Here is a 25,476-nt window from a genome sequence, read left to right as displayed (position 1 = left end):
CTCAATACTGAGCAAATATTCACAAGTTTGGAGTAAGGAGGAGGGATGTGAGGACAGATGCCACAGCTGTTCTGTTGAACACAGGGTGACCAGGTGTCCTCTTTTTCCAGGACAAGTCCTCTTTTTAAAGATTCGTGTCCTAGAAAAGAACTTAAATATCCTTTTCCCTGTGAGCAGGCAGTGCCTAACCTTGTAATTAATAAAATATATGTAATAATAGTTTTAATTTAATAATAAGGAATAGTGTTTAAATTAACCATATGAAACTAATACTGTATATGAACGTTTTTAACCTTATTTGGTCATGTCCTACATTTTTCTTGGATGCCTTCTATTTTGCGGTGCCTCACCCTCTTTTGCAGTCATGACACCAGGTTGAACACAGTCATAAAGAATTTTACTCAAGTTTTTCTAAATTCTAAAGTAGGCAACCCTATATCAGTCCTAGGTTGCCTGTCTGGGATACATAGAGCAAAAATCACAAGAGTCTGTGCTATCCCCTGAGCTACCATCTCTGAACTGTTCTCATTTGCAATGCCCCTCATCAGCCCTTCCAGGGGAGACGCCAAAATAAGTCTATAGGCTGGTGGGATTTGCTTGGAGGAAACAAGAAACATGTGACCCTTTTTGCACCCTTTCCCTGCCAATAGCATCGTGTCAATTTCCCGGAAGTGACAATGAGCAAACACAACTTCCAGCGCTAAAAGCTCACGTGCGTTTTGCAGCGAGATCTGGAAGGCGGAGGTTGCCCTGCTGTCGTTGGCTTGCAAGCTCTCTGTGTTTGACAGAGTGGGTGTCACTAGCTAATCTGATCGGGATCCAGCTGGGAACTGCAACTCCAAGACAAGGCGGCGCCATGCTGGTTGGTAAATAAATAACAAAGCGCACTGAGCCTGCTCCATTGAGTAGACTTTGTAGCAAGCTGCTTGCTAGTTAGTTACCCTCATTCGGATCTGATGGTGTGTGCGCGTCCTCTTCTAGGATACATTTAACTTCGGGGTCGGTATGGTAGGCGGGTTTGAACCAAAAGGCAGCAGCAAATACCTATAGATAGAAGTACATTGCTTACTCCTGAAGGATTACTTTGATGTGTTGATTTCAGAATGACCATTCCAGTGTATGAGGTCCAGGGTGACTGGTGGTTGCAGTGGCATATGCAGTGACATAGCTCCAGGGTGACCAAATGTCATAACCACAAAAGAGGACAAGGCATCCCAAAATGTAGGACATCCAAGAAAAACATAGGACATGACAAAATAAAAGCTAAAGTCACTTGTATATTGATTTCATGTGGTTAATTTAAACACTGTATTACTTATTATTAAATTTTAAACTGTTTTACATATAATTTATTAACTACAAGAAGGCTATGCGCTGCCTGCAGGGGCTGCTCACAGGGAAAAGGAGGATATTCAAGTTCTTTTCCAGCACACAAGGCTAAAAAAGAGGACATTTCCTGGAAAAAGATGATGTCTGATTACCTCCTGAACAACAAAATGATTTATTTATCTAATTAATTAATTTATGTGTTACACATGTCTATACCACCCTTCCTCTAGAGAGCTCAGGGTGGTGTGCATGGTTCCTCCCCTTCTTTTGTCCTCACAACAACCCTGTGAGGTAGGTGAGGCTGAAAGATAGTAATAGTCATGACATGAAACAAACAAAAATAATGTCCACAAAATAAATACAGTGAATATTTCCTCACAAGTAATGGATGAACATCAGTGCTCTCCCCTGCTTTTGCTCCCCTGTACATAGTAGTCAGCAACAAACTGTCCCTGCCTCTGGAGCAGGGGTGGGGAAACTTTTAATTTTAGGGATCCAGGACCTTTAACAATTGTGTGGGAGATAGAATTTCAGCAGGTACAGCTTGTCATCTCTGAGATGACAAGCTACATCTGCTGAAATTTCCAGTTCTGTACAATTATTAAAGGTCCAACAATTATTAAAGTTGAAAGTTTCCCCCCCCCCCTGATCAGGAGGTATAAGGTAGCCATCATAGTTAATTACCACTGATAGACTATAGTCCACCACAAATGTTTAGAATCCACTTTAAAAGCCAGCATACAACACCCAACCTTCCTACCAGTGGCATTGGTGGGTTGGTGACACCTGGCCTGGTAAGTCATGGTGTCATCCCCAGTCACTTTATTTATTTTACTATAGAGCAGTACAGGTTACTCAACCAATCAGTGACAAAAAAAAAAAGGGGCCAACTTGATGACACTCACACAACTGAAAAGTTCAAGTACTGTATTAGCTCTGATACATGCAAAAGGCAGCTGACTAATAATAACTTATTATTGGTTCCATGCTGTGTCATAACAACACCTTGTTAGCTCTCAGAACAGTCAGACTTATTGGTCAGTTTTAAGTTAAAGAAATCCACTTTTTGTGACATAAAGCAGTTGTGTTTTTCTTTTCTGGTTATTTGGCTATAGCTTTTGATAGAACACAGATATTTCAATGCAGTTTGATTCATTCCATTCTGCATTAAATTACACATTGAATGATATATAACTTGATGATATTATTCCTAAAAACCACAATTTTTGGTCACTAGTGGTGTCATGCCCTCCCCCATGAAACCTTATTAACGCCATACTACTTCATGCTGTATAATAATACCATCTCATTGGCTCTTTGAACAATCAGTCTAGTGATTATTGCTAGTTGCTAGTCCAAGTTTACCACAACTAAATAAGATAAAAGCATTTTATTGAGGGGGAAAAACAAGGTTATTTTTTTTTCTTATCCTGAGAATCGCCAAACAGTACTTCAGGGTTCATTTCACATGACCCAAAATGCATTGCATACAACCCAGAGTCTGATGAAATGACTGCAAACAATGGTCTCCTTTTGTTAGAGAAAGAGAGGTTCAGCTCCACTCTTGGAAAACTTAGCAGACATCTAGTGTCTGTTCTGTGGAATGGTGAAGAAAAGGAGCATCTGTAATATTTTCTTTTGTTTCAGGAGTGAAAATGGCTTTCAGTCAAATACGTATGCGTTTAGCTGCCTGTTTGCTAAATATTTCAGAAGGAAGAAGAAAAGATATTGTTGAGAGAATAGCAAAAGCTGCTGTTTATCAGGATAATGGTAAGTTGAACTTCTCTGAACAGGCACAACCTGTTAAGCCATTTCTACCCAACATTGCATATATGCAACAGGGATCAAATGTGTATAGCTGTGGGCTGGGCAGAAATTAAAGTTAAGCACTTTACAGCCTGATTCAAATGTGTGTTTGAGCTGCCTGTGGTATTTAATTCTCAAATAAGTGTGCATATAATTGAAACCTACCCATTTCTGCCTGGCCCATAGGTGTACATATTTGGTCCCTGTTGCGTATATGCGATGTTGGGCAGAAATGGCTTAAATGTCTGCTCACCTGTCTCTTATGGATAACATTGAGTCACATGGTACCTTATTTTTCTTTAACATTTATTCTTCATAGTGCCACACTGCACTGGTACTATGCTCAAACCACTTTCTATACTACCCCACAAATCTTGGGATCAAGTCTTTTTCTAATCCATTCATAAGCACAGTGTCTCAAAAACCAAGATGGAGCCAAAAGCTTGTGTTGACGGACAAAGGTGGAAGTCATGTTTCATTTGTTTTTTTCCCTGGCACAAATACCCAGGAAGATCATGCAGAAGATGTTTGGTTGTCCCTCACGTTCATAGACATAAATAGTCACATTAAAAGTCTTTTCAAAATCTTCCAGTCAAGGGTTGTTTAACTGGAAAAGTTTTAAGCAGCTTTAAAATGTCAGTATTAAGCAACAGTAAATTAGAAAAGGCGCTTACAGCCCAATCTTATCTTGTGCTGGAACAGGCAGGCCAGCTGGCCTGTGCTGAATCCTGCACAGGGTTGAGGGTGGCAGTGGCGCAACCTGGGGTAAGGGGAATCAACTCCCTTTCCCCTGGGTAATGTGGCAGCAGCTCAAATGGGGCTGCTCGGAGCTGTGCCACTAAAGAGATCTGTACCACCTAAGAGCCTAAGTGCCAGATCCTGGCTCCACCTCCCTAATGGACCCAGTCCACCCACAGCCCACCCCATCCCAGAACACTTCTACAATACCCCCATCCCCCCCACCCTCCCCAGACCCCCACACCTGTGGGGGCGCAAACTCACCTTCCACTGGCACTGCTGGGGCTGCATTCAGACTCTGGAGGCTGGCACAGTGCCCTGCGTCAACTTCCCGACTCACCTGGTAGTGCAAAAGTGCCTTATGGCACTTTTGCGACACTGGGAGGCCTGCATGGCAGATTTCTGTCAGCCTAAGGCACACTTAGGATGGCGTCCTTACTTTCTAAAACAGAAAGACTCTGAGGCTTGAGCACACCTGAAGTGAAAGCTTGGTGTCTGGCTGGAAATTCCATTCTTTAATCCTGTGTGTTGGGGGGTGGGAGAACTGTCTGTGGTTATTTGAGGAGGGATTGGCACTCTGCAGATGCTCAGAGGGATAATTTATTATTGTTGTTGTTGTTATTATTAATATACCGCTTTTCAACAAAAAGTTCACAAAGTGGTTTACAGAGAAGATCAAATAACTAGTGGCTCCCTCTCCCAAAAGGGTTCACAATCTAAGAAGATGCAAAAGAACACCAGCAACAGTCAGTCACTAGAAGAGACACTGTCGGGGTGAAGAGGGCCAGTTACTCTCCCCCTGCTAAATAAAAGAGGAGCACCCCCTTGAAAAATAGCAGAGATACCCCTCCACTCAGTCCTGATACTGAAGCCAGTCCTGCTTAGAAAATATTAGTTGGGTCTGGATTATGGAAGCATTTGATCCTCATTCAGCAAAAACACTTATGCTGAAGATCGGCATGATTGTAAGCCATCTGTTGGAGGCTGATGAAAGTAGAGAATGTCCTTCCCTAGGGCATAGGATGCAGGCCCAATCTTAAGTAACTTTCCAGCACCCATGCAGCTGCAATGCAACCCTAAGGGAAGGGAACAAACATTCCCTTACCTTGAGGAGGCCTCTGAGAAGGGTGACCAAATACAATGGGAGACAGAGTGCCTGTACCTTTAAACATTGTATAGAAGAGAGAATTTTGGCAGGTGCAGCTTAACATGAAAAGGGTTTTAAGACCTGCACCTGCAAAATTCCCTCATCTGTCCTCCATTGTATCTGGTCACCCTGCCTCCATGACTATCCCTCCACTGCAGAATGTAGTGCATACCCTTTTGGCACTGGAAAGTTGGGTAGGACTGAACCCTCAATGATATGTTTAGGCTGCAATCTTATATGCACTTACCTGGGAGTAAGACTTACTGAACTCAATGAAACTGAGTGGACATGGCTAGAATTGTGCTATCAGTGCCTTTCAGCCCTGATCTTGTGTGGTACTTGTATCCTGGCCTGCCATTGTGTGCCTTGTTTGTGTTTTTCTCTCTCTCAAATGATACTAAATTGCAGACTTTTGATTTGGAAAGTGGCTTGTTATGCAGTTTCTTTGAGCAGGTACCCAAGAAAAGGCCAATAGCTGCAAGTAGCTAAAAACATGGTCTAATACTTCACTGGGGTAATGGTGTTACACACGGTAGCAGGAGTTTGTTATAGCATTTCTTTGTAATCAATTCTGAAGTGTACTTTGTGCAAAAAACATATGTTATCATGAAGGCTGAGGCCTTTTGAATGCCATGAATTTCTTTCAGTGCCCTACTTGTAAAAGACTTGGAAAATATGTGAAAACTGCTACTTACAGTATGGGTTTCTGAGACAGTAGCCTTGTATTGTGAGATGCTAAAATGCTCTTGAAGACTGAGGCAGCACAATCAGCAATTTCTACATCATTATGGGACACAAAGACTTGCCAGACTATAGCTGTGGTGCTGCAGGGAGGGACCACCTCTCCTGTGATATTCCTGGTCCCTGAAGGTTTAGCTTTCATTTTTAAAAAGTCTGTGGCTTTTTATACACAAGAATATGTGCAGTTATCCACTAAGAACACAAGTAACAGCTAAATCCCATAAATGTCTATTCAGTCCTATTTATTTCAATGGGATTTACTTCCAGGTGAGCATATATAGGATTGCAGCCTGATTCTCCTCCTTGTAGAAACCGGGCCAGTGAATGCAAATACACATATAAGTATGGGGAAAAGGGATGTTTTGCTTTATTTCTTGCCTGCTCCAAAGGATATTGGGGGGGGGGGTCAGGCTGTGGCAGGCTTTTCATTTCCACAGAGCTAAGGAATGCATCTGTGGCTCCACCAGCAGAATTTCTCACTACAGACTTGCTTGTGTGAGAATGCACTTTGCTGAACAAGTATTTTGTTTGAGGTAATATGAAGTAATGTATAAAGTTCTGTCTGTAGTGTTGCAGCTGTTTCACACATGCATGTTATTGCTTGATGCTACAATTATGTACCCTGGTGGTTCTTTTCTCTGTGTTTGTGTATATCTGGGTCGTCACTGAGGATGAAAATACATATTATGTTGAGCTGATGTACCTGTTCTGTGCTAAGTAAGAGCAATGGGAGGGCCCAATCTGAAGTGGGACCTTGGCAGGGGGATGAAGGATTAACATTTTGCCTTTGTGCTAGCATCATGGTGTGGATTCCCCCCCCCCCCCGGTTCCCCATATTTGTCCTGAGATGAACACTCCCTTTGACACTGAAATATTAGCTCTGGAGCTTCTTTTGTGTGAGTATGGTTATCCTTGCTTTACCAGAAATGGCCATCCTTGCTTTCATATGGTTAGAAGCCCTGGTGGTTTGGGTTTTAATTTGGGCTAAACAGCTCAAATCTCAGGGTAGCAATCAACTCACTTGGTGTTTCTGTCTTGGCGCAGTTTCCCTTCTGTAATATGGGTGGGTATATGAATGATTTATTTTATACTGTTTTTGGAAGAATGAGTTTGATAAAATTATAACCATATTGGGAGGCAGTAGATAAATCATAATAGAATTGGTGCTTTTGTACATGATTTCTGCTTACATGGGAGCCCCAAGAAAACTAATGTGGTGTTTTTGAGAAACAAAATAACCATTTTAAGATATAGTTCTTTCATAGGCAGATCTTGGACTAACGTTTTTCAAACCCTGTGTGTGTGTGTGTGTGCGTACGTACGCGCGCACACACGCACAAAATTAAAAAAAAATCTCTCTGTTAAAAAAAATGTCTTTCTGTTTTTTTCCTAAATGAATGGATCTTGAATCTGGATGCAATTTTTAAAAATGTAACATTCTTAAACTGAATTGTGTGTCTTAATTTGATATTCAAGCCTCCAATGTAGTTTCATTTCTCTCCCCGTAGGCCAAGATTATCCCCAAGGAACTGTACTCAATATATTTTCTGACTATGACTATAACCGATCTGTCATAACAATAGCTGCTTCAGTTGACAGAATTGGTAAGATAACTTTTCACTTGAAGTATCCTGACGTGTTCTGTTTCTATCTCTTGTACCTTGTGCTTTGGGATACATAAGAACATAAGAACAGCCCCACTGGATCAGGCCATAGGCCCATCTAGTCCAGCTTCCTGTATCTCACAGCGGCCCACTAAATGCCCCAGGGAGCACACCAGATAACAAGAGACCTCATCCTGGTGCTCTCCCCTACATCTGGCATTCTGACTTAACCCATTCCTAAAATCAGGAGGTTGCGCATACACATCATGGCTTGTACTCCATAATGGATTTTTCCTCCAGAAACTCGTCCAATCCCCTTTTAAAGGTGTCTAGGCTAGACGCCAGCACCACATCCTGTGGCAAGGAGTTCCACAGACCGACCACACGCTGAGTAAAGAAATATTTTCTTTTGTCTGTCCTAACCCGCCCAACACTCAATTTTAGTGGATGTCCCCTGGTTCTGGTATTATGTGAGAGTGTAAAGAGCATCTCCCTATCCACTCTGTCCATCCCCTGCATAATTTTCTGCATAATCCATACAGAACCAAAGACTTCCCTGTACCTAGCTTTTTAAATAACTCCACATGTTCTACCTGGTGCTGTCTTTGAAGACTGTTCAGAAATGGCAATTAGGGCAGAATACAACAGGCTGTGTCATTATGGGGGCAAGGCAGTTTGGTTTAGTTGGATCACTTCTCCCCTGGCTGCTAATTCATTTCTGACCACAATTCAAAGTGCTGGTTTTGACTCTTAAAACCCTTTATGGCTTAGGCCAGAGATATCATATGAGATGGTCTATCCCCTTAGATCAACTGGGGGGATACTCTTCTACCTTTTATTGGGTGGCCTTTTTAAAAATTAAAATTTCCCTTTATTGTCTCTTGGGCAAGGGTAACTGATTGTGCTCTAGCTTTCCCAGTTCACAGTTAGTAATGTGTATTTGGAATGTCTCTCTCTTATTAGCAAACTGTGTGGTTTCTGCCTGCAAGGAGGCCTTTCAATCAATTGATATGGCTGCACATGTTGGAGTCCATCCACGCCTCGGTGCTGTAGACTTGGTGCCCATTTACCCACTGTCAGATGTTGATGTGGAAGAGTGTGGAATGGTAGCTCAAAGTAAGCAACTCTGAAGATCTTGATTTTAGTTGAACACAGAAAATCCCTCAGATTGATGGCCCCAAAATGCCAGTAATTGGCATTGGGTAATTGGGATTGGCAGGCGAGAGGAAGACTGCAGGGAATTCACTGTTGAGTGGGAGGGGTGGGCATATTGTCCCTGAAGGCAGAGAATAAGACAACAAAGGTTTAGGGATCCTTTGCCTTGTAACAAGAGCCTAAGCGAAGCCTACATCACATTTTGAAAGTGATGGCTCAGGGTAGGAATGTGTGAAGTCTGTCCTTTTAATCCTGAGGATATGTCCACTTTCCTGTATGCCAGCATTGCATGTTGAAGACCCTTAATTGCAAATGCGGATATGCAGTTGTTGGGATGTGGATTCAAATTACTGTTGCACATTGCATGCATACCAGACTCTGTAATGTGTTTAATTGTATCTTGTGTTTTCCCTTCAGATCAAAGATCCTCTCTTAAGCCGTATAATGCAGATTGGAATTATTCTTACACAATTGCAGTTGGCTTACTGGTGCATCATCTTGAACAGCCAATTTGCTTAATTAAATAAGTGTCCTTAACTGGCAGTGGGTTTGAAAATCTTATCCACAGCTGCAGGCATGTGGTTTCCACATTGGGGCAGAAAATCACAAATATTCACGCATGCATTTCAATTTGGTGCTTTTCCCTCTACCACATGTCCCTTCCAGAAAAGCCAGAAGTGCATTTGGAGAACATTCTCAGAATGTATCAGTTTGTTCTACACTCTTCCTGATGAACCTACATATACCTCTAAAATCTGTGATGATAACTGTGATTGCACTGACATTGGTAGCCCTGCGGAACAATAGTGAATTCCTGGTCTGGCATGTTAAATGTGTGGTATGTTAACACAAGTGATGCCATGTTAGATCATTAGCAGCAGTGGCCTCACTAGGGTTCACGTCACCCGGTGCAGGATTCCAGCGCGTCACCCCCCATGCAGTAGGCGGGGCAACACCCCAGGTGGTGGGCGTGGGGATGTACCTCTGCCCCCACTGGTTTTTTGGCTGTACCTTTTGATAGAACAAAGATAGAACAATCAATGCGTAATTGCATGAAGAATGTGTTCTAACTTTGTTCTATCAAAAGGTACAGCCAAAATCAGGTGGTGATTTTGGTCACTAGTGGTGTCACGCATCTCCCCCCCCCCGGCTGTCAACTTACTAACACTTTATTGCAGCAGTTGTACTTTTAGCACTGGGACCCACTTTTTAGAATGACAATCTGTCTGAGACCCACCAGAAGTGATGTCATGGTAGAAGTGACATCATCAGGAAAATTAAAATAAATAAGTATAAATAATTAAAGTAAAACAAATAATTAAATAAGCAGAAGCCAGCCCTGTTCCACCAAGTGAATTTGCTCTGTAGCCTGCCTGCAATAACACCCCCCTCCAAAATCAGTAAGGTTTTCAGCCCTACCCAGTGCCCTATTCAATTTAACCAGATCACTGTCAGGATCTACCTGGCTTTGCAAGTCTCCAAAAAGTTCACCTTATCAGCTGAAGCCTGTTTTGAGTCTCAGTTTGCCTGAAGATAACATCCGAAGGTCGCCAGTTCGAGGCCACTGGCACCGTGAACGGCGAGACCTTGAAGCAGCTGACAAGCCTAGCCAAGTTATGCTGAGTTATTCCACCTGCTCTTTGGCTGCTGTCAGCCTGTGTGGGAGGAAAATGGAGGCCAGAATGTGATACCAGATCATAAAAGATCCATCTGAAATGTTGTGGTTCTTGAAAGAGAGAACCTTCTTCAATTGTAAAAATCCCTATTGGGATTTAGTATTGCCTGCCTATGTAAACCGCCTTGAATTAAAGTCTGAGGAGAAATCTGACGACCAAGATAGGCAGTATATAAATACCTGTATTATTATTATTATTATTTGATCCTTTTTAGTGGAGGGGGGGAGGCTGCCTTCTGGAGCATTTGTTGAGCTCCACTTCCATCAGAACAGGACCATTCTGGTGTCCTTGGATTCCTCTCAGCCTCTCCTTTCCGACGGACTAAGACAAGTTCACCTACTCATGAGTAAATGTGCGATACGGCTCAGTTTCACTTTCCATAGGGCTTCATGCATTTTTTGTTCTCTGGTTTTTTTGGTCATAACTTTTGATGGAAAGGAGATATTTCACTCTGGTTTTTTGCATTGCATTCTGCTGGAAATTCAGCATCCAACAGTATATAACATGATGGTATTACGCCTAACCACCACAATTTTAGTGTGCAAAGCCCCCCCCCCCCGTGTGCGTCACCTGGTGTGGCCTGCACCACCCACATCCCCCAGTGATGCCACTGGTTAGCAGTATCTTCTGTTTTAGCAGTCAAAATATGCTACAGCAATCATTTTATCCAGCACAACGGTTTTTAGTATTACTGTACTTGAGTTTCTAGCTGGCATTTTCCTTCTTTTTTCCCTCTTCAGAGATAGCAGACAACTTGGCTCTTTCTGTCCCTGGATGCAGCATATTTCTTTTTGGGCAAGCGGACCTACCTAACAGAAAAAGTCTGGTTCAGAGAAGAAAAGAGGTGGGATGGTTTAACCGAAGAACTTTCAGTGCAGCCAGCGTTGAACCTGATGTTGGATCTGCACCTACCTCAAAGTATGGCTTGACAGGTATAAAATGTGAGCCTTGAAAAACCGAGGGGGAGGAGCAAAGGAAAGGTCGTAAGGGATGAAGTTGCAGCAGCGGACCTTCCCAGCCCCGCGCCCTGGGGCAAAGGTCCGTGATGCCACCCCCCACATGCAAATCTGCCCACCTCACAGATCCTCGCACAACCCAAGGCTGCATCGGGGAAGCCTTCTGAGGTTCCCCGATGCTATAAGCCATGCTTCTAGAAAACCAGAAGCACAGTTTCTGATCCCATCGGGTGCATCATAGGGGCTTCCGCGGGGTCCTACAGCCTCATGCCTGGGACATTTGCCCCATAGAATACAATGGTAGATCCGCAACTGTGAAGGTGGGCTAATGCAATTACATAAACTCACAACCTAATCCTATGCATGTTTATTCAGAAGATGCATAGTCCCCGAGTTCATTTGGTTTACTCCCAAGAAAGCATGGTTAGAATGGTAGCTTTAGTCTTTCACTTGGTTGGAAATGAGACTTAAAGGAAGGAATGTTTTAGCTGGGAATGAAAGGAGGGACAGAGGTGGCACAATATGTGGATGTTGAAAGAGGTAGTGCCATGCCTCAGTCAACAGGCAGCATCTTTTAAGAAAGTAGAAGTTCTTTAGGCAACTGAGGGCCAAACTGTATGATATACCTATTGCACAACTAGGTCCTGCATACTTTAGTTTTCTAATGTAAATTGCGTGTGCAAAGGTGATCTGGATCAGAACTGTGAAGGGGAGGAGAATGTAACCCTTTACATTCTAGGGGTCTCATCTGCTACTTGTGCTGGGAAAGAAAGCTTTGATTGGTGCAAGTAGGAACTTTTTGGCTGGGGCAAATAGCAGGCATGGGTAGGGATGGTGTGAAAGCCGCTCTCCTCTGTTGCAGTCCTTATCCAGATCATTCCCCTCTGAACACATGCTGGTTATGTTAGAAAAATCAAGTACAGTACACAAGCCCCAAATTACTCTAGAGGTGCACTGCCTGCTTTGGCTTAACCTTGGTGGTATTTAATGCTGGTGTCGAGCTGGTGTCATGACTCTTGTCTTAGGATAAGTGGACTTTGCGTGTTATCTCTTTTGGCAGATTGTGGACCTTCTTGAAGATGATGGATGTTTTGGCCTCCCCATGCCAATATATATTTTTTTTAAATACACAAGTGCATGATTATCTCTTGAAAGATTTTGCAGGTTGCATGTGTCAAATTGCTCTTTCGGATCTGATGTAAGCAAGCAGCAACAATGAAAGAGTATTTCTCTGTGTTTATGGTGACTAGAGAGGCATCTTTGGGGCTCTACTCCTTTGCCTGTTGGTCAGTTGTCTGTGTATATTGTGCACTTGTGGATCAGTCATAGCATTACATTATTGTAATAATTGTTGTTGTTGACCACTCTTTAGCAAGAAAGTTGTCAAAACATTTGCACAACAAAATGAATAGTCATAAAGATGGTGGTGAAATCACTTGGCTGGTGTTGCCATGTGGTGAGTTTGCCTATGGCATATAGTCAACTGTGGTCATCCTTGTACCATCACCACCCTTTTTAAAGTTCCATTGACATCCATGAGACTTAAGTGGATGTGACTTTCCCTGGATTGTGTCCCATTACAGTCCCACTACAGTCAGTTGTATCCTAGCGCTTTGCAGGAAGATTCTCTGTGACATGCAAGCCCCTTCCTCCTGCAGACCCTTGTGCAACCACAATACTTCTTTGTAAAAGAAAGGTGCTTGCAGCTGCCAAACACTTCTGAGCAAAAAATTAGGATACAACCATTGTATCCACTTTTTTGAACCCAGGCCTGGCAGGGCATCAGTACAGTCTACTGTACGGGACTAATTAAACACTTAATATAGAGGGAAGAAGCCATCAAGTGAATAGTAGTGCAAGTGCTGCTGACTTGGTCTCCTTAGACAATTTCTGCATAAAATTAAGTACTTTGTGTACTTCTATATAATAGGCATACTATGGGCGCCTTTGATTTTATTGAGAGCAACAGAGCTTGTTGGATCCAGCTTTAGAGCAGTAACAAAATGTGAATAAAAAACCCCCCTTGTTTCCCTTCTGTGATCACTGCTTTATGTATTTCTAATGGGCTTTTCACTATTGTTTTGTCTGAATCCATTTTTTAAAAATTCCTGTCACCCCACCACAAGAATCCTTTAACCAGATCTTAATAGTAGAGTTCACAGTTGTTACTGCCAGGGCTGTAACACAAATAGTGGATTTGCATTTGGGGAGAAGGGGAAAAAAGAACACACACCAGATGTTAATTAGTGCATTTGTTTTTATTTTTCCTCTACCTCAACAATCTGGCCTTGAGGGTTTGCCTTATTTTCTGTTTGCTCCGAAGGTCTTTGCTTCTTTCCAGAGTCTGGATCATAATGAGTCAGAATTTCAAGAAGGGAGGGGGAAAGGCCAAAACCTCTGAGAAGTATTAAACATTTGCATTTTTTCATAGTATATTGTAAGTAGAACAATTTGCAATCGTTATTTATTCCAAGTGGATTCCCCCTACCTCTACTTTCTCTTGCTCTGCCTGTGAACAGGAGGATGTTATAAAAATACTGTTCATTGGAGGATAGGCCTTGAGGTAGCTGGGCCAGTGCTGTACCTCTGGGTGACTGGTAGGCTTATCACTGACTAGTTTTTATTTTCCCCTGGGATAGCTCAGCCTTCAGAAGTAGCCATTAAGATGCCCTTGAGACCCCTGGCAGGTCACCGACTGTCACCTGCCACCTTCTCCTCATCCCTTTCCGCCTGCTGCTGCATTCATCTACTGCTGGTCTGGTGGCAGCATGCAAAAAATACTGCTTCATTGTCCTCTTTGGTGCTCTGTTTTTGAAAAGAAGACCAGAGCAAAAGAGGAAGTGCAGAGGAGAAGAGAGTAGTGGACTCGCCTTTCCATTTCCTCTTCAGCTCTGTGGCCTACTTCCCTTTTCAAATACGGTGAGCACAAGAGGGGATGTGGATGGTGGCAGTGATCAGTGATGTTCCGCCACCACTATTAATCTGGTATCTGAGGTAACTACCTCAGGCTACTTCATGGGCAGGCTAGCCATGATCTGAAGTCTACTTTTGCCTGCAACCTTGTTTCTTGTTATGTTTGGAATGTCAGCCCAGAACTACTCCATGAAGCCCCTTCCCCTTTACTTAAAAGTATTCTTCAAAAACCACCTCTTCCATGAAAACTTTTTCTTCAAGTGCTTCAGTTAGCGTTTGCTAGAATAAAGCTTAAAGTGCAGTCACTTGCCCAGGGAACAGCTCTTTAGGAAGGCAGCAAAGGCCAAGGAAGAAAAGTTATTTGTACATGTGGGTGACTTTGAGGGAAATTGGCTGACTTTGAGGGAAATAATCAGATTTTCAACTTCTTATATGTGAGACAGAACCAAAACACGGTGAGAAAGAATTGCCATTCTTTCTCAGAACTGGAGGTGTGTGCACAGATTTTTTTCTCCTAACCAGGGCGCATCAATGTCTAATTATGATAGTCCTCCCAGCTGGGAGACATTCTAAATAATAAATAAACGTAATCATACTTGCTCCTACTGTGACCCTTGCTTACCTACTCCCCATTATCTTCACTGCTGTCAACATTTAGACTGTATGGGACAGAGGCCTCTCTTCTGATATCCTGAAAACAAAATAATACTTGGCGGCAGCCTTGAGTGGATTAAAAAATAATAATAAACTCCGTTGAAATCAATGTAGTTTCCTTGTAAGGGCTTTTAGGATTTACACACTCACACATACATACAGGCGTGTGCTGCTTAATGACCTTCTGCTTAATGATGGACCACATAAACAACAGTTATCAAAGCAAAACAAAGAGGCTGTTATTGAAACAATTAGGTCTACTGAAGTCTGCACCAGAGTATGTGTTAATACAAGAATGAGGCTTTTAATTCAAAGAAGAGGCAATCTTATCTCCAATAGCCTATGCAACCAGCTAGTGTCTGTTTATACAATAAAGGCACTAGTTTGGGCTGAAGATTTGCATAACGACGTAGCCGCAAAACAACAGAGATTGTAGAACATATCCCTGCCATTAAGTGGTGCACATCTGTGTGTGTATATAAATGGCAATGAAGCATGGGAAATATAGGAGGACAGCTGGCCTTATCTGCAAGGGAATTACACATAAGTGGCTATTTTCCCTTCTCATGTCTGTACTAGGGAAGTTTTCAAGGAGATTAGGCAAAAAGCAACTGGCATTTATGTCTCTGGCATTGATTTCAGGCATAGCCAGCATGCCTGTAAGTGCAGAATAACATTCAGGCAGGTGTAGTAATTGTAAGTAAGATCCAAAGGACCCTCTTAGGCATGTACATAGTGTGGCTGCTCACTTTATTCTTCTGAAAGCAGTCTCTTGTTTGCTGGTGTTACTACAAGTTTCAAGGGCAGCAGGAGGAGAGGAAAAGGCTGCAGGTCTAGGTCTGAAACACTTAATCTTGACTTTGACTTGACGATGTATGAAGTGACCTTGTACCAAGGCAAGCCATTGATCTTTCTAGTTCAGTCTTGTTCACACGGACAGCAACTTTCCATGGTTTCAGTGTCGAGGACTTGCTTTCCCAGCTCTACCTGGAGATGCCAAGGACTGAACCTTCTACACTGAAAACCTTTGCCTACTCCAGACCTTAGTGGAGAATAGCTTGCAATCTTCATGTCTCTTTCTCATTGATTTCAGAGGGCTTCAGCAAATGTAACCTGTACACAGAATTCAGCAAATACAGTACATATTCCATACAGTACTCATACAGTATGTACAGTACATACAATGTGAATGAGCAAGCAAAATGGAAGTGGGGGGAAAAGCTTAATAGTCATTGGCACTTACTATATTGTCATTCTGCATTTGCAGTGTGTTGGTTGTATTTATCTGCCTATAAAGAAGCTCATAGTTACATTTAAATGGGAGAGACTGAGGGCACAATCCTAACCAACTTTCCAGCACTGGCATAGCTGTGCCAGTGGAGCCTGTGCTGCATCTTGCAGTTGGGAGGCGGTCATGGAGGCCCCTTCAAGGTAAGGCAATGTTTGTTCCCTTACCTCAAAGTTGCATTGCCCTTATGTCAGTGCTGGAAAGTGGGTTAGGATTGCGACCTGAGGCTGACAGGTGAAGGTTCCCATGATAAATCTGTGCCAGACTTGGAATAGAAACAACCAGTGTACTTTTCCCAAAAGACCACTTCAGATCTCATTCCCATGACACAGGTTTTTTTCTCTCAGGTGTAAATGGAGGTTGTATCAAAGTCCACTTCATGACTCAAGTCTGCTCTTAAATCATTGAAAGGTTGATACAAAAGCATGTCAACTTAATGCAAGTCCATTCTGCTCACATTACTAGTTCTATTTTCTGTTTGTTGCAGGTGTTGGAGCTAGTCCCTATGTGATGAATTGCAATGTGACTATAGACACTCAAGACTTGGCTGCAGCAAAGGAGATAGCGAGTTCCATCCGAGGAAGCAGCCCAGGTGGCTTGAAAGGTGTGGAGTCCATGGCTTTCCCACACAAAGGGCAAATTGAAATAGCGTGTAACGTGGAAAGCTTTGACAATCATGGCAACCAGTTGGCTATGTATGAAGGGTCAGGATTCATTTCATACAGTATTCTTGGGAAAACTTACTATTATGTATCACCTCAATTGATAGAGGCTTCTATCAAGAAGTTGAGCAGAGACCGTGGAATAAGCACCATTGGGACTGCATTGGTTGGGTTTACCCCGGACGAATGTATGCGCTGTGCTGCCTATGCATTAAGGAAACGTATTGGTGAATTCTGGAGGATAAGGGGTGGTATTTTCATGTGACATCTTTTAAAAAAAAATCTTTAAGGATAATGCTGACTTGCTATGCAAGATTCTTGTCAAGGATTACTAAGATAATATATGTGAAGTACCTTGAACCAATCTAAATTATTGCATTGTATTAGTAGAACTGCCTATCTCAGAATGTTTTATTCTGTGGATAGAACCATATTTCTAGCTTTAAGTTTTCATACCATCAAGCTAGTGCTATGTACATTGTACCGGTGGAGTGCTTCCAAACTTTTTAGCACCGGGACCCACTTTTTAAAATGAGAATCTCTTGTGACCCGCTAGACAAAAAAAATCTAGCAATATTTTAATAATAATAATAATAATAATAATAATAATAATAATAATAATAATAATAATAATTATTATTATTATTATTATTATTATTATTATTATTATTATTATTATTATTGGAGTTCTGTGCTTCTGAAGCTGCTAGAGACCTTACATATAGTATGTGTGTATACACATTTGCTAGACTATACCTAGAAATGGAGTTCAAGGACTGTTTCCCCTAAGCCTTTAGTCATTCCAGGGTACCCGGAAGGCTGAACTGAAGAGCAAGGTGTGCAGTTAGGGCCTTCCAGGCCAGACAAAAAGCTGAAACTTGTTTCACATGCTATCTATGGCATGCCAATTACTAAAGAAAATCAGAAAATGTGGCATTGGTGCTGCTGAAAGGGTGATGCTGGAAGAGCTCAATTATCACTTGAGCAAGATAAAGAGCTTCCACAGGTTGGATTTCGCCTGTGGGTATTATGTTTGGCACCCCTGCTCTAGATAGATCCTGTCTACCATTGCACCTCTCATCCTAAAAGGTTGGGCTGGATCTCGACAATGCACTTGTCCCTCAGTCAAAGTTAGGCCCAAGAGCATCCTCAACTTAAATTTATCTACTCTCTTGTGAATGATTTCATCATTCTTCCTCACTGGTTAAGAGATGGTCACCTGAGCATTCTTACCTGACTCTAGACCCTGGGAAGGGGTACATAAGGTGGACTCATGCTGGCTGTCATAGGAGGGGTGTGCTAATCTGATGCCTTTTTAGATGACGGAACTTAAACCCTGAACAACAGACAATGTGCTAGCCCCTAATGGTCGTGATCCTAAGTATACACTAGTATAGTGGTTCCCAAACTTTTTAGCACCAGGACCCACTTTTTAAAAATGACACTCTATCGGGACGCACCTCAGTTTACTAGATTTTTTAAAAAGATCTAGAAAGAAATAATATTTTATTTATTTAAAATAACCAGAAAAAAGACCCTCAAACATTTATCTCCCTATATTTACACATGCTTGCAAACTGAAGGAGCTGAGCTCTTTGTAGGGTAATTAGCAGTTACAGCATCTGATTTTTGAACAGTCTCAGAGCTTGAGGCAATTAGTTATCTGATCTTTCCGTTACCCTTTGGGGAACTACCAAAAATTAGGTGGTGACCTACCAGTGGGTCCTGACACACAATTTAGGATCCACTGCATTAGGAGGTTATTCTGAGACAGGATAGGGGGAAATCCTGGATTTTTCACCATGTACTTCAGGGCCTGTGGGAGGGGAGGGGAAAGTGCCATTATGTAATTGGCAATCATAGCGTCATCAAGGTGTACAAAGTGCACAATAGGTGTCCAGTACTCCAACTAATACCACTCAATCATATTGGAAATCAGGGGCCACTAAAATACTACCTGATGTCTTCTTGGCATTGGTCATTTCCTGTTTGGAATGTTGTGTTAACAGCCATAAAAACTAAAAACATAGGTGTACCTAGTATAGGGAAGGAGATGGTGGGCGAGAGGGGGATGAGGAATGCATATTCTTGTAAAAGGAACCAATATTCTGGTGCAGAGTTTCTTTTGATGAACTGTTGGCTTCCTTAAATGTCCAGAAGATGCAGAATCTCTTGATTCTTCCAGGTAACTCCACAATCACTGTAACTTAGTAAATATTCCTAACCTCTGAGATTGAAAATACATGAGAAGTGGTTGATCACTTAGAAAAAATATATAGAAAAGCTTAGTGTGCCTTTGATTGAAGTGCACAAAGAGTTTGTTTTAATAACAAAAAATAAGATGATGCAGGTAGCAGGGAATAGCAGATAATGGCAGATCAGATAATGGTGGAGGTGCTGTAGGTTGTGAAGATAGGTGATGTTCTACTCCATCACAAGCCACAGCTCCAAACCATGTGAGACAGTAATACATTCTCTCCTCAAATGATCCCACCACAGCTGTGATGGAACCTCCAAATATCCCTATGGATGAGCAATTGAAAAAATTGGCATGTGCCTGGGGAAAAATAGGAATGCACAGATTTGAGAAAAAAAGTTTTTGGATTCTTGAGAATAAATGAGTGAACAGCAGAGGGAAAAGTCAAACTTGTCTCTATTCTCTGTTCTTGTATTTTTGAGGCATGCCCACTAGAGGGCAGTAATTGTGTTGCTGCTCGGCAAATCATCAAAATGATGACAGTAGCTTTATTTTTCTGTTGTTTTGCTATCCAGTAGCTAATGGGGACTCCACAGCAAAGAAAGTGCTATAACTTTTATCCAGTTAATGTTCTATTGGTACACAAATGTTATCTTTTGGTTTTTAATGTGTACACACACTCTCTATAATTGGTCTCCATTCCAGTCTATGCTTAAGAGCAGGTTTGGTTCAAGAGAATGTCATACTTCGGACACCTGATGCTGCCTCCCTTTAAAAAACAACAGCAAAGGAACATTTTCAGTTTCTTTCTTGGGTTAAGTTCCTCTCTTAATGCTGGGCTTAACATGAAGCGTAGTTTGGTTCTAAGGCTTGTACTCTGATCCCAAATATTTGTGCTGCTATAGGACACCAGATCATCAATGCTGTAATACTGTTGTATAAGAAATGTGGGTTCTGGTCATCAGTCTCATCCTATGCATTTATTGGTTGACCTAGCAAGTCATGGATTTGGATTGGTCGGTTTTCAGAATTATGCTTCCAGGGTGTCATATTTAATTAAAGCTGCTGCAGTTGCAGACATGCATGTACAGAAATCTGTATTGGAATTGTGCAAGATCTAGCAAGGCGATAGGATGTGGTGTTGGCAGTGGCCCCTTTAAGGGTTAAGTCTTGGGCTTTTGGCAGAGGGTGTGCTGCACAGCTGAGGTCTCTAGGGATATAAGGAGCACCTGATGCAGGAAAGGTGTGTGGGTTGTAGTGGAGAGGGGAAGGAGACTTGCTTGCTAACTAAAGGGACTGACTTTGTGGCTAACTGACCTACTGGACTGCTAACTTATGGATTGGCTTATGGCTCTGCCTTTTGAACTGACCTTCTGGCTAAGTGACTTACTGGCTGTTAACTCACAAACTGACCCATGACTTTGCTAATGTACCAATGGACCAGTGTATGACTTACTGGACTTTTGGATGGATTAACTGGCATACTGACTAACGGACTAATCAAACAGACTGTTTTGTGGTGGAGAGCTGAAGTGGTGCTGTTGTACCTGAAAGGACTGCTACTTGGAGAGCTGTGAGGAGGGACCCTGCAGACTTACAGCCAAGCCACCTACTGGTCTCCTTCCTGCTGTTGCTGGGGCACAAGTAAGTCTTGCAGTCTGTTAGATTTTGGCGTGGTTAAGTTGGGGGAACTAATTAGCTTCAAGTGGGCATAGGATCTCTAGGCAAAGCTCAGAACAGGGAGCTTGGCAGAACAGAAGCCTTTGTGATATGCAAGTGAACTTAGAATTCCAGATGTCCTAAGACCTGAAATTATAGTTGAATTTAGAGTTGATTGGTTAAGATTCAAATCTTATTCTACCTTTTTTCCTCTGACACATACTGTCCAATCATAGATCTTTGGATTTTTATGTTTTTCAACCTGAAGAGATTTGGTTTTGGTATAAATGGTTTCCCTTTCAGTGTTGCAATATGTTCACATGTGCAATATGTGGTAGCTCATGGGTCATTTTTTGCATCAGATTAAGAATTTGATTTGATCACCACGTAATTAATTCAGTTGGAAATAGGTAATGGCTTATGTGACCGAAAGAATTACTTGATTTTTGTAAAACTATAATTGAGATTTTTAAATCTGGTTGTGTTTTTGAAATTCATGGCAATAGTGTTTTGACAAGTTCTAAATTGTTTTGTTCTCTGTCATAGATATCGGCTTCATCTCAGTCAAGTGTTGGGGGTTTTTTTATGCAAAAGAAAGTTAAGTGAAATCTGAAAAGGCACTTTAATGAATTTTCAGCATAGTTATCGTCTGTTAGAAACTAGTACAGGCCCAACCTTGTTATTTCTTTGTTAAAGGAAAACAGCCCTTTAACAATGAGAGAGAGGGGGGAGGGGAGCAGGCTGACAATCCATCAATCATTCTCTCCTTAGGCAACTTCCGCCCAAGACCCCTTCCTTCTCCCTGAGCACTTGAAAGAAAGATACTTTGCACTGGTGAAGGGAGGGGTCAGACTGAAGCCTTTCTAAGCACCTTAAGAGAGACTGATTGCTGGATTGTCCTCTTAATGACTCTTAACATCTTAACATCACAAAGGTCAGCAAGGCTGTTTTTAAATCACCTGAGCAAAGAAACTTTGTTTTTTAAATTGATTTGTTATAGTGAGTTTTTTACCATCCACATGAGTTCTGGGAACCCTGGAAAATTATGAGACTCAACCTGTATTTCAACTGCTGGCTTTTACTTCCTGTATTTTTGCTGTTGCTGTAATTGTGATGGCTGATTCTGAGGGAAAATGAAATGTAGTTTTATTTTTGGAAAGTATTCAGGGACAACAGAAACTTCCTCTGACCATTAAGCTGTTGCTGTATCTCCTGTGAACATGGGTTGTTTTGAGTGATCTGTCCAACTGGTTCCATCAACTCTGTGATATCAGATGTGAGTGCACATGTCCTGTATCTCCTCCTGATGGACCATTCCACTTTACATAATTGCCTGGTGGAAGGTTGTCCAAACTACCTCTCACAATGATTTATCCCTAGTATTTAAATTGCATGCACAGGAGTGGTTTGACGAATTTGATTATGTAAAGTGGATTGGTGTGCTGAGAAGTGGGAGTAGGACATGAGTGTGCGCATCCCTTGTCATGGGCAGGGCTGATCAGGCACATCTTCTGAACTAGCCCACTAAGTGTTTAAATCACAAACTTTATGCTAGGTTCAAGAAGGCATCTTCTTAAAACAATATGACATACAGAAAGCTAAAAAGCGGTGTAACATTTCAGTGGTCTTTATGATGGAAAGATGCTTGTGTCAGTCTAAAACAAATGGAAAAATTGAATATACAGGGTGAACCAAAAGTAGATGGAATAGGGTTTGTGTTAGGGTTATACTACAATGATGGTGTTCATTATAACTATGGTGTTTGTGTTACATTATATATTAAATTGTATTAGTAAATATAACTGTATATGTAATCTCAAAATAAATATTATCATTTACTGTCCACCTACTTTTGGTTCACCCTGTAGGTAGGGGACACTAAATAGGCTGAACTTGTGTGTGTGGTTGGATTTGCCATTGATCTCATCTTGGCTTTGGGACATGTGGGATTTCTGCCAATTAATTAGGTTAAGAGTGTGATTTGAAAACTGTCAGTTGAGCCCTATGACCGGGTCACTGGCACAAGTTAACAATTGTGTCAGTTGGTGGTTTAAAGCCAGAATCCTGGATCATTCCTTGTTACAGCACAAGACTTTAACTTGGTGTTTCCCAAATTGTGGGTCATGATTCACTGGGTCTTGACCTGATAGTTGTGAATCCTGAAAGTGAAAGTAACAAGCAGATAGCTGACAAGAAAAAAAGCTGAGCTGAACCCTATGAAAAATGAAACTGAGCTGCAGGTGGATGTTTACTCACGAGTAGTCAAATCTGCTTCAGTGCACTTCAGAGAGCAGGCTGAGAGAAAGCAATGCCACCAGATTGGTCCTGATCCAATGAACTCAGCCCTCCCCCCCCAAAAAAAAACACTCAAGAAGGAAGTCCCCCACCTTCCAAGCTGATAAAGAAAATGTATGGAGCCCTATGGAAAATGAAAGTGAGCCGCACATGCACATTTACTCATGAGTAGGCAAACGTGCTCGGGGAGACCCTATGGAAGGCCAGATGAACAGAAGAGCAAGGTCACCAGAATGCTCCTGATCTGATGAACATGGAGCTCAACGAACACTCCAGATGGTACCCCCTATAGTAAAAAGGATAAAAACAGCTGGTAAGGTGAAACTCTTTAAATCTCGTGAAACTAGGTGGGTCCTGAGAGAGTATCATTTTTAAAAGTACAAGTTCCCAGCACTAAAATGTTTGGGAACCACTGACTATTGAGTTCCTGGTAGAAGTGATATTTGAGCCTGAAAATTCTTAATTCATTGTTGAGCCACTTGGGGTCACATTTGACATTACGTCAATTTAATTCCACCTTTCACTGTGACAGGTTTAAAGCCGGAAGTGGAGTATCAGGGGTCCTTTGAAGGTCTCAAACAGCTGGGTAGATCCTGAATCTATATCAGATTATAAAATTTGCAGATGATACTAAGGTGGTGGGGCTTTTTAGCGGGAATGATGAGTCTGCTTATAGGAAGGAGGTACAGGAGTTATTGTGGTGCAAAGAAAATAATCTCTCACTTAACTTAAAAAAAACTAGAACTTATAATTGACTTCCGGAAAAAGAGGGATGTACACACACCATTATACATAAATGGTGAGGAGAGGGTTGCTAGTTTCAAATTCCTAGGTATTTACATCACAGAGGACCTCTCATGGACTACTAACACCAGCATGTTGATTAAAAAGGCACAAAAGCGGTTATATTTTCTGAGGAAGCTTGGGAGGTTAAATTTGAGTAGAGTGTGATTGTTGGAATTGTAGTATATATTTATGCTTGTAAAGGGTGACCCAAAAAAACCAGAACCCATAAAAATTTCATTAAATCCTACAAAGGTCCAGTAAATTTCAAGAAACTTACTGGACTCAAACTTATTGAGTTTGAGGAAGAGTATTGTTCCAATATTTCATGCACAAAATTGACGTGTATACTCTGAAAGAAAAAAGAAGAAAAAATTAACAGTTTTATTCAAAGATTTGTGGGTTCTGTTTTTTTGGGGTCACCCTGTATTTCAAAGGTGCATAAATTCTGTTGTGCTGTAGCACAATGACAATAAAGTTACTACTACTACTACTACATCAGCATGGAGTGTAGTGCACTGTGAGAGGTGAGTTAATGCTTTACCCCTCTACCATTTGTGGAAGGAAAACTCTCTGCCCTCTCAAAGCAGTGACTTCTGGAAACTGCTGCTTTAGGAGTCAATTGCCACTTCAGGGTGTGTGTGATTTCCTCTCCTCTCCCCCCCCACAAATGGTAGGTGGGGAAAGCAGAGTTCCCTTTCATGAAGCTCTGTTGTCCCACACAAAACTGGTGTGCTTCCATCTGTCCCCATAGTTGTTTATGAGCATCAAAGAACCACTTCCAACTCTCCTCCATCTTTAACATCTAGTTTGGTATTTTGCCATTGTGCTTTAACAATGCAGTTAAGAAGGCCAATTCTATGCTTGGGATCATTAGGAAGGGTATTGAGAACAAAAAGCCTAATATTATAATGCTGTTGTACAAATCTATGGTGAGGCCACACCTGGAGTATTGTGTCCAGTTCTGGTCGCCGCATCTCAAAAAAGACATAGTAGAAATGGAAAAGGTGCAAAAGAGAGCGACTAAGATGATTACAGGGCTGGGGCACCTTCCTTATGAGGAAAGGCTACGGCGTTTGGGCCTCTTCAGCCTAGAAAAGAGGCGCCTGAGGGGGGGACATGATTGAGGCATACAAAATTATGCAGGGGTTGGACAGAGTGGATAGGGAGATGCTCTTTACACTCTCACATAACACCAGAACCAGGGGACATCCATTAAAATTGAGTGTTGGGAGAGTTAGAACAGACAAGAGAAAAATATTTCTTTACACAGCGTGTGATCGGTCTGTGGAACTCCTTGCCACAGGATGTGGTGACGGCATATGCAAGGGAGGGCAGCAGGATGAGGTTATCTGGTGTGCTCCCTGGGGCATTGGGTGGGCCGCTGTGAGATACAGGAAGCTGGACTAGATGGGCGTATGGCCTGATCCAGTGGGGCTGTTCTTATGTTCTTATGTTCTGAACAGCTTGCAATAACTATGGTATTTAATTTAATAATTCTGTTTAAATATTTTTGAGTTCTTATACTGAAATAAGTACAGTATTCTGGGTTTTTCCTATCCAGTATCTTTTTTTTTCAGCCCAGCCCTAAACATTCATTCAGAAGTAAGTTCCACTGAGCTCAGAGTGATGTGGGCATGCCAAACCCAATATGTCCAGGGTTTCCTGATTCATGTCAGATAAATTTGTCAAGGTGATTTCAACAGGAGAGACTCCCAGAATGGAGCCACAGGTCTCTCCATCAGGAGTTTACTTCCAGCTCAGCTTGATGCTGCAGAATCTCTGTGCCTGTCAATTGAACTGTAACCCTGTCTTAAAACAGCCCTTCCCACGGTAATATTATATTTGGGTAATAAATATTTTTTAAAATCTG

General features: G+C 41.9%; 1 protein-coding gene across 3 annotated transcripts; it reads left to right on the top strand.

Annotated features, from left to right (window-relative positions):
* The first annotated feature begins 737 nt into the window (after positions 1-737).
* On the top strand, positions 738-25,476 carry FTCDNL1 (formiminotransferase cyclodeaminase N-terminal like). 3 transcript variants are annotated; one of them, XM_066618618.1, is made up of 7 exons: positions 738-866; positions 2,977-3,099; positions 7,270-7,365; positions 8,329-8,481; positions 10,937-11,128; positions 16,495-16,611; positions 25,184-25,476. In XM_066618618.1, exons 1-7 carry the CDS (start codon positions 857-859, stop codon positions 25,192-25,194), a joined length of 702 nt encoding a protein of 233 aa, XP_066474715.1. In that variant the 5' UTR covers positions 738-856; the 3' UTR covers positions 25,195-25,476. The 3 variants fall into 3 exon arrangements, with proteins under 3 accessions (XP_066474715.1, XP_066474705.1, XP_066474675.1); XM_066618608.1 differs by lacking the exon at positions 25,184-25,476 and having other exon boundaries at positions 738-862; positions 16,495-17,211; XM_066618578.1 differs by lacking the exon at positions 25,184-25,476 and having other exon boundaries at positions 16,495-17,211.

This window comes from Tiliqua scincoides, chromosome 1 (assembly GCF_035046505.1).
Source record: "Tiliqua scincoides isolate rTilSci1 chromosome 1, rTilSci1.hap2, whole genome shotgun sequence".
In the NCBI taxonomy this organism is placed as follows: domain Eukaryota; kingdom Metazoa; phylum Chordata; class Lepidosauria; order Squamata; family Scincidae; genus Tiliqua; species Tiliqua scincoides.
This window is presented reverse-complemented; position numbering and strand designations above follow the sequence as displayed.

Excerpts from the sequence above, each read along its gene's own strand:
- FTCDNL1 (XM_066618578.1), top strand. Across the intron at positions 8,482-10,936 it reads GTGTGGAATGGTAGCTCAAA|AGATAGCAGACAACTTGGCT; the intron begins GTAAGCAACTCT and ends TTCCCTCTTCAG. Across the intron at positions 11,129-16,494 it reads CTCAAAGTATGGCTTGACAG|GTGTTGGAGCTAGTCCCTAT; the intron begins GTATAAAATGTG and ends TGTTTGTTGCAG.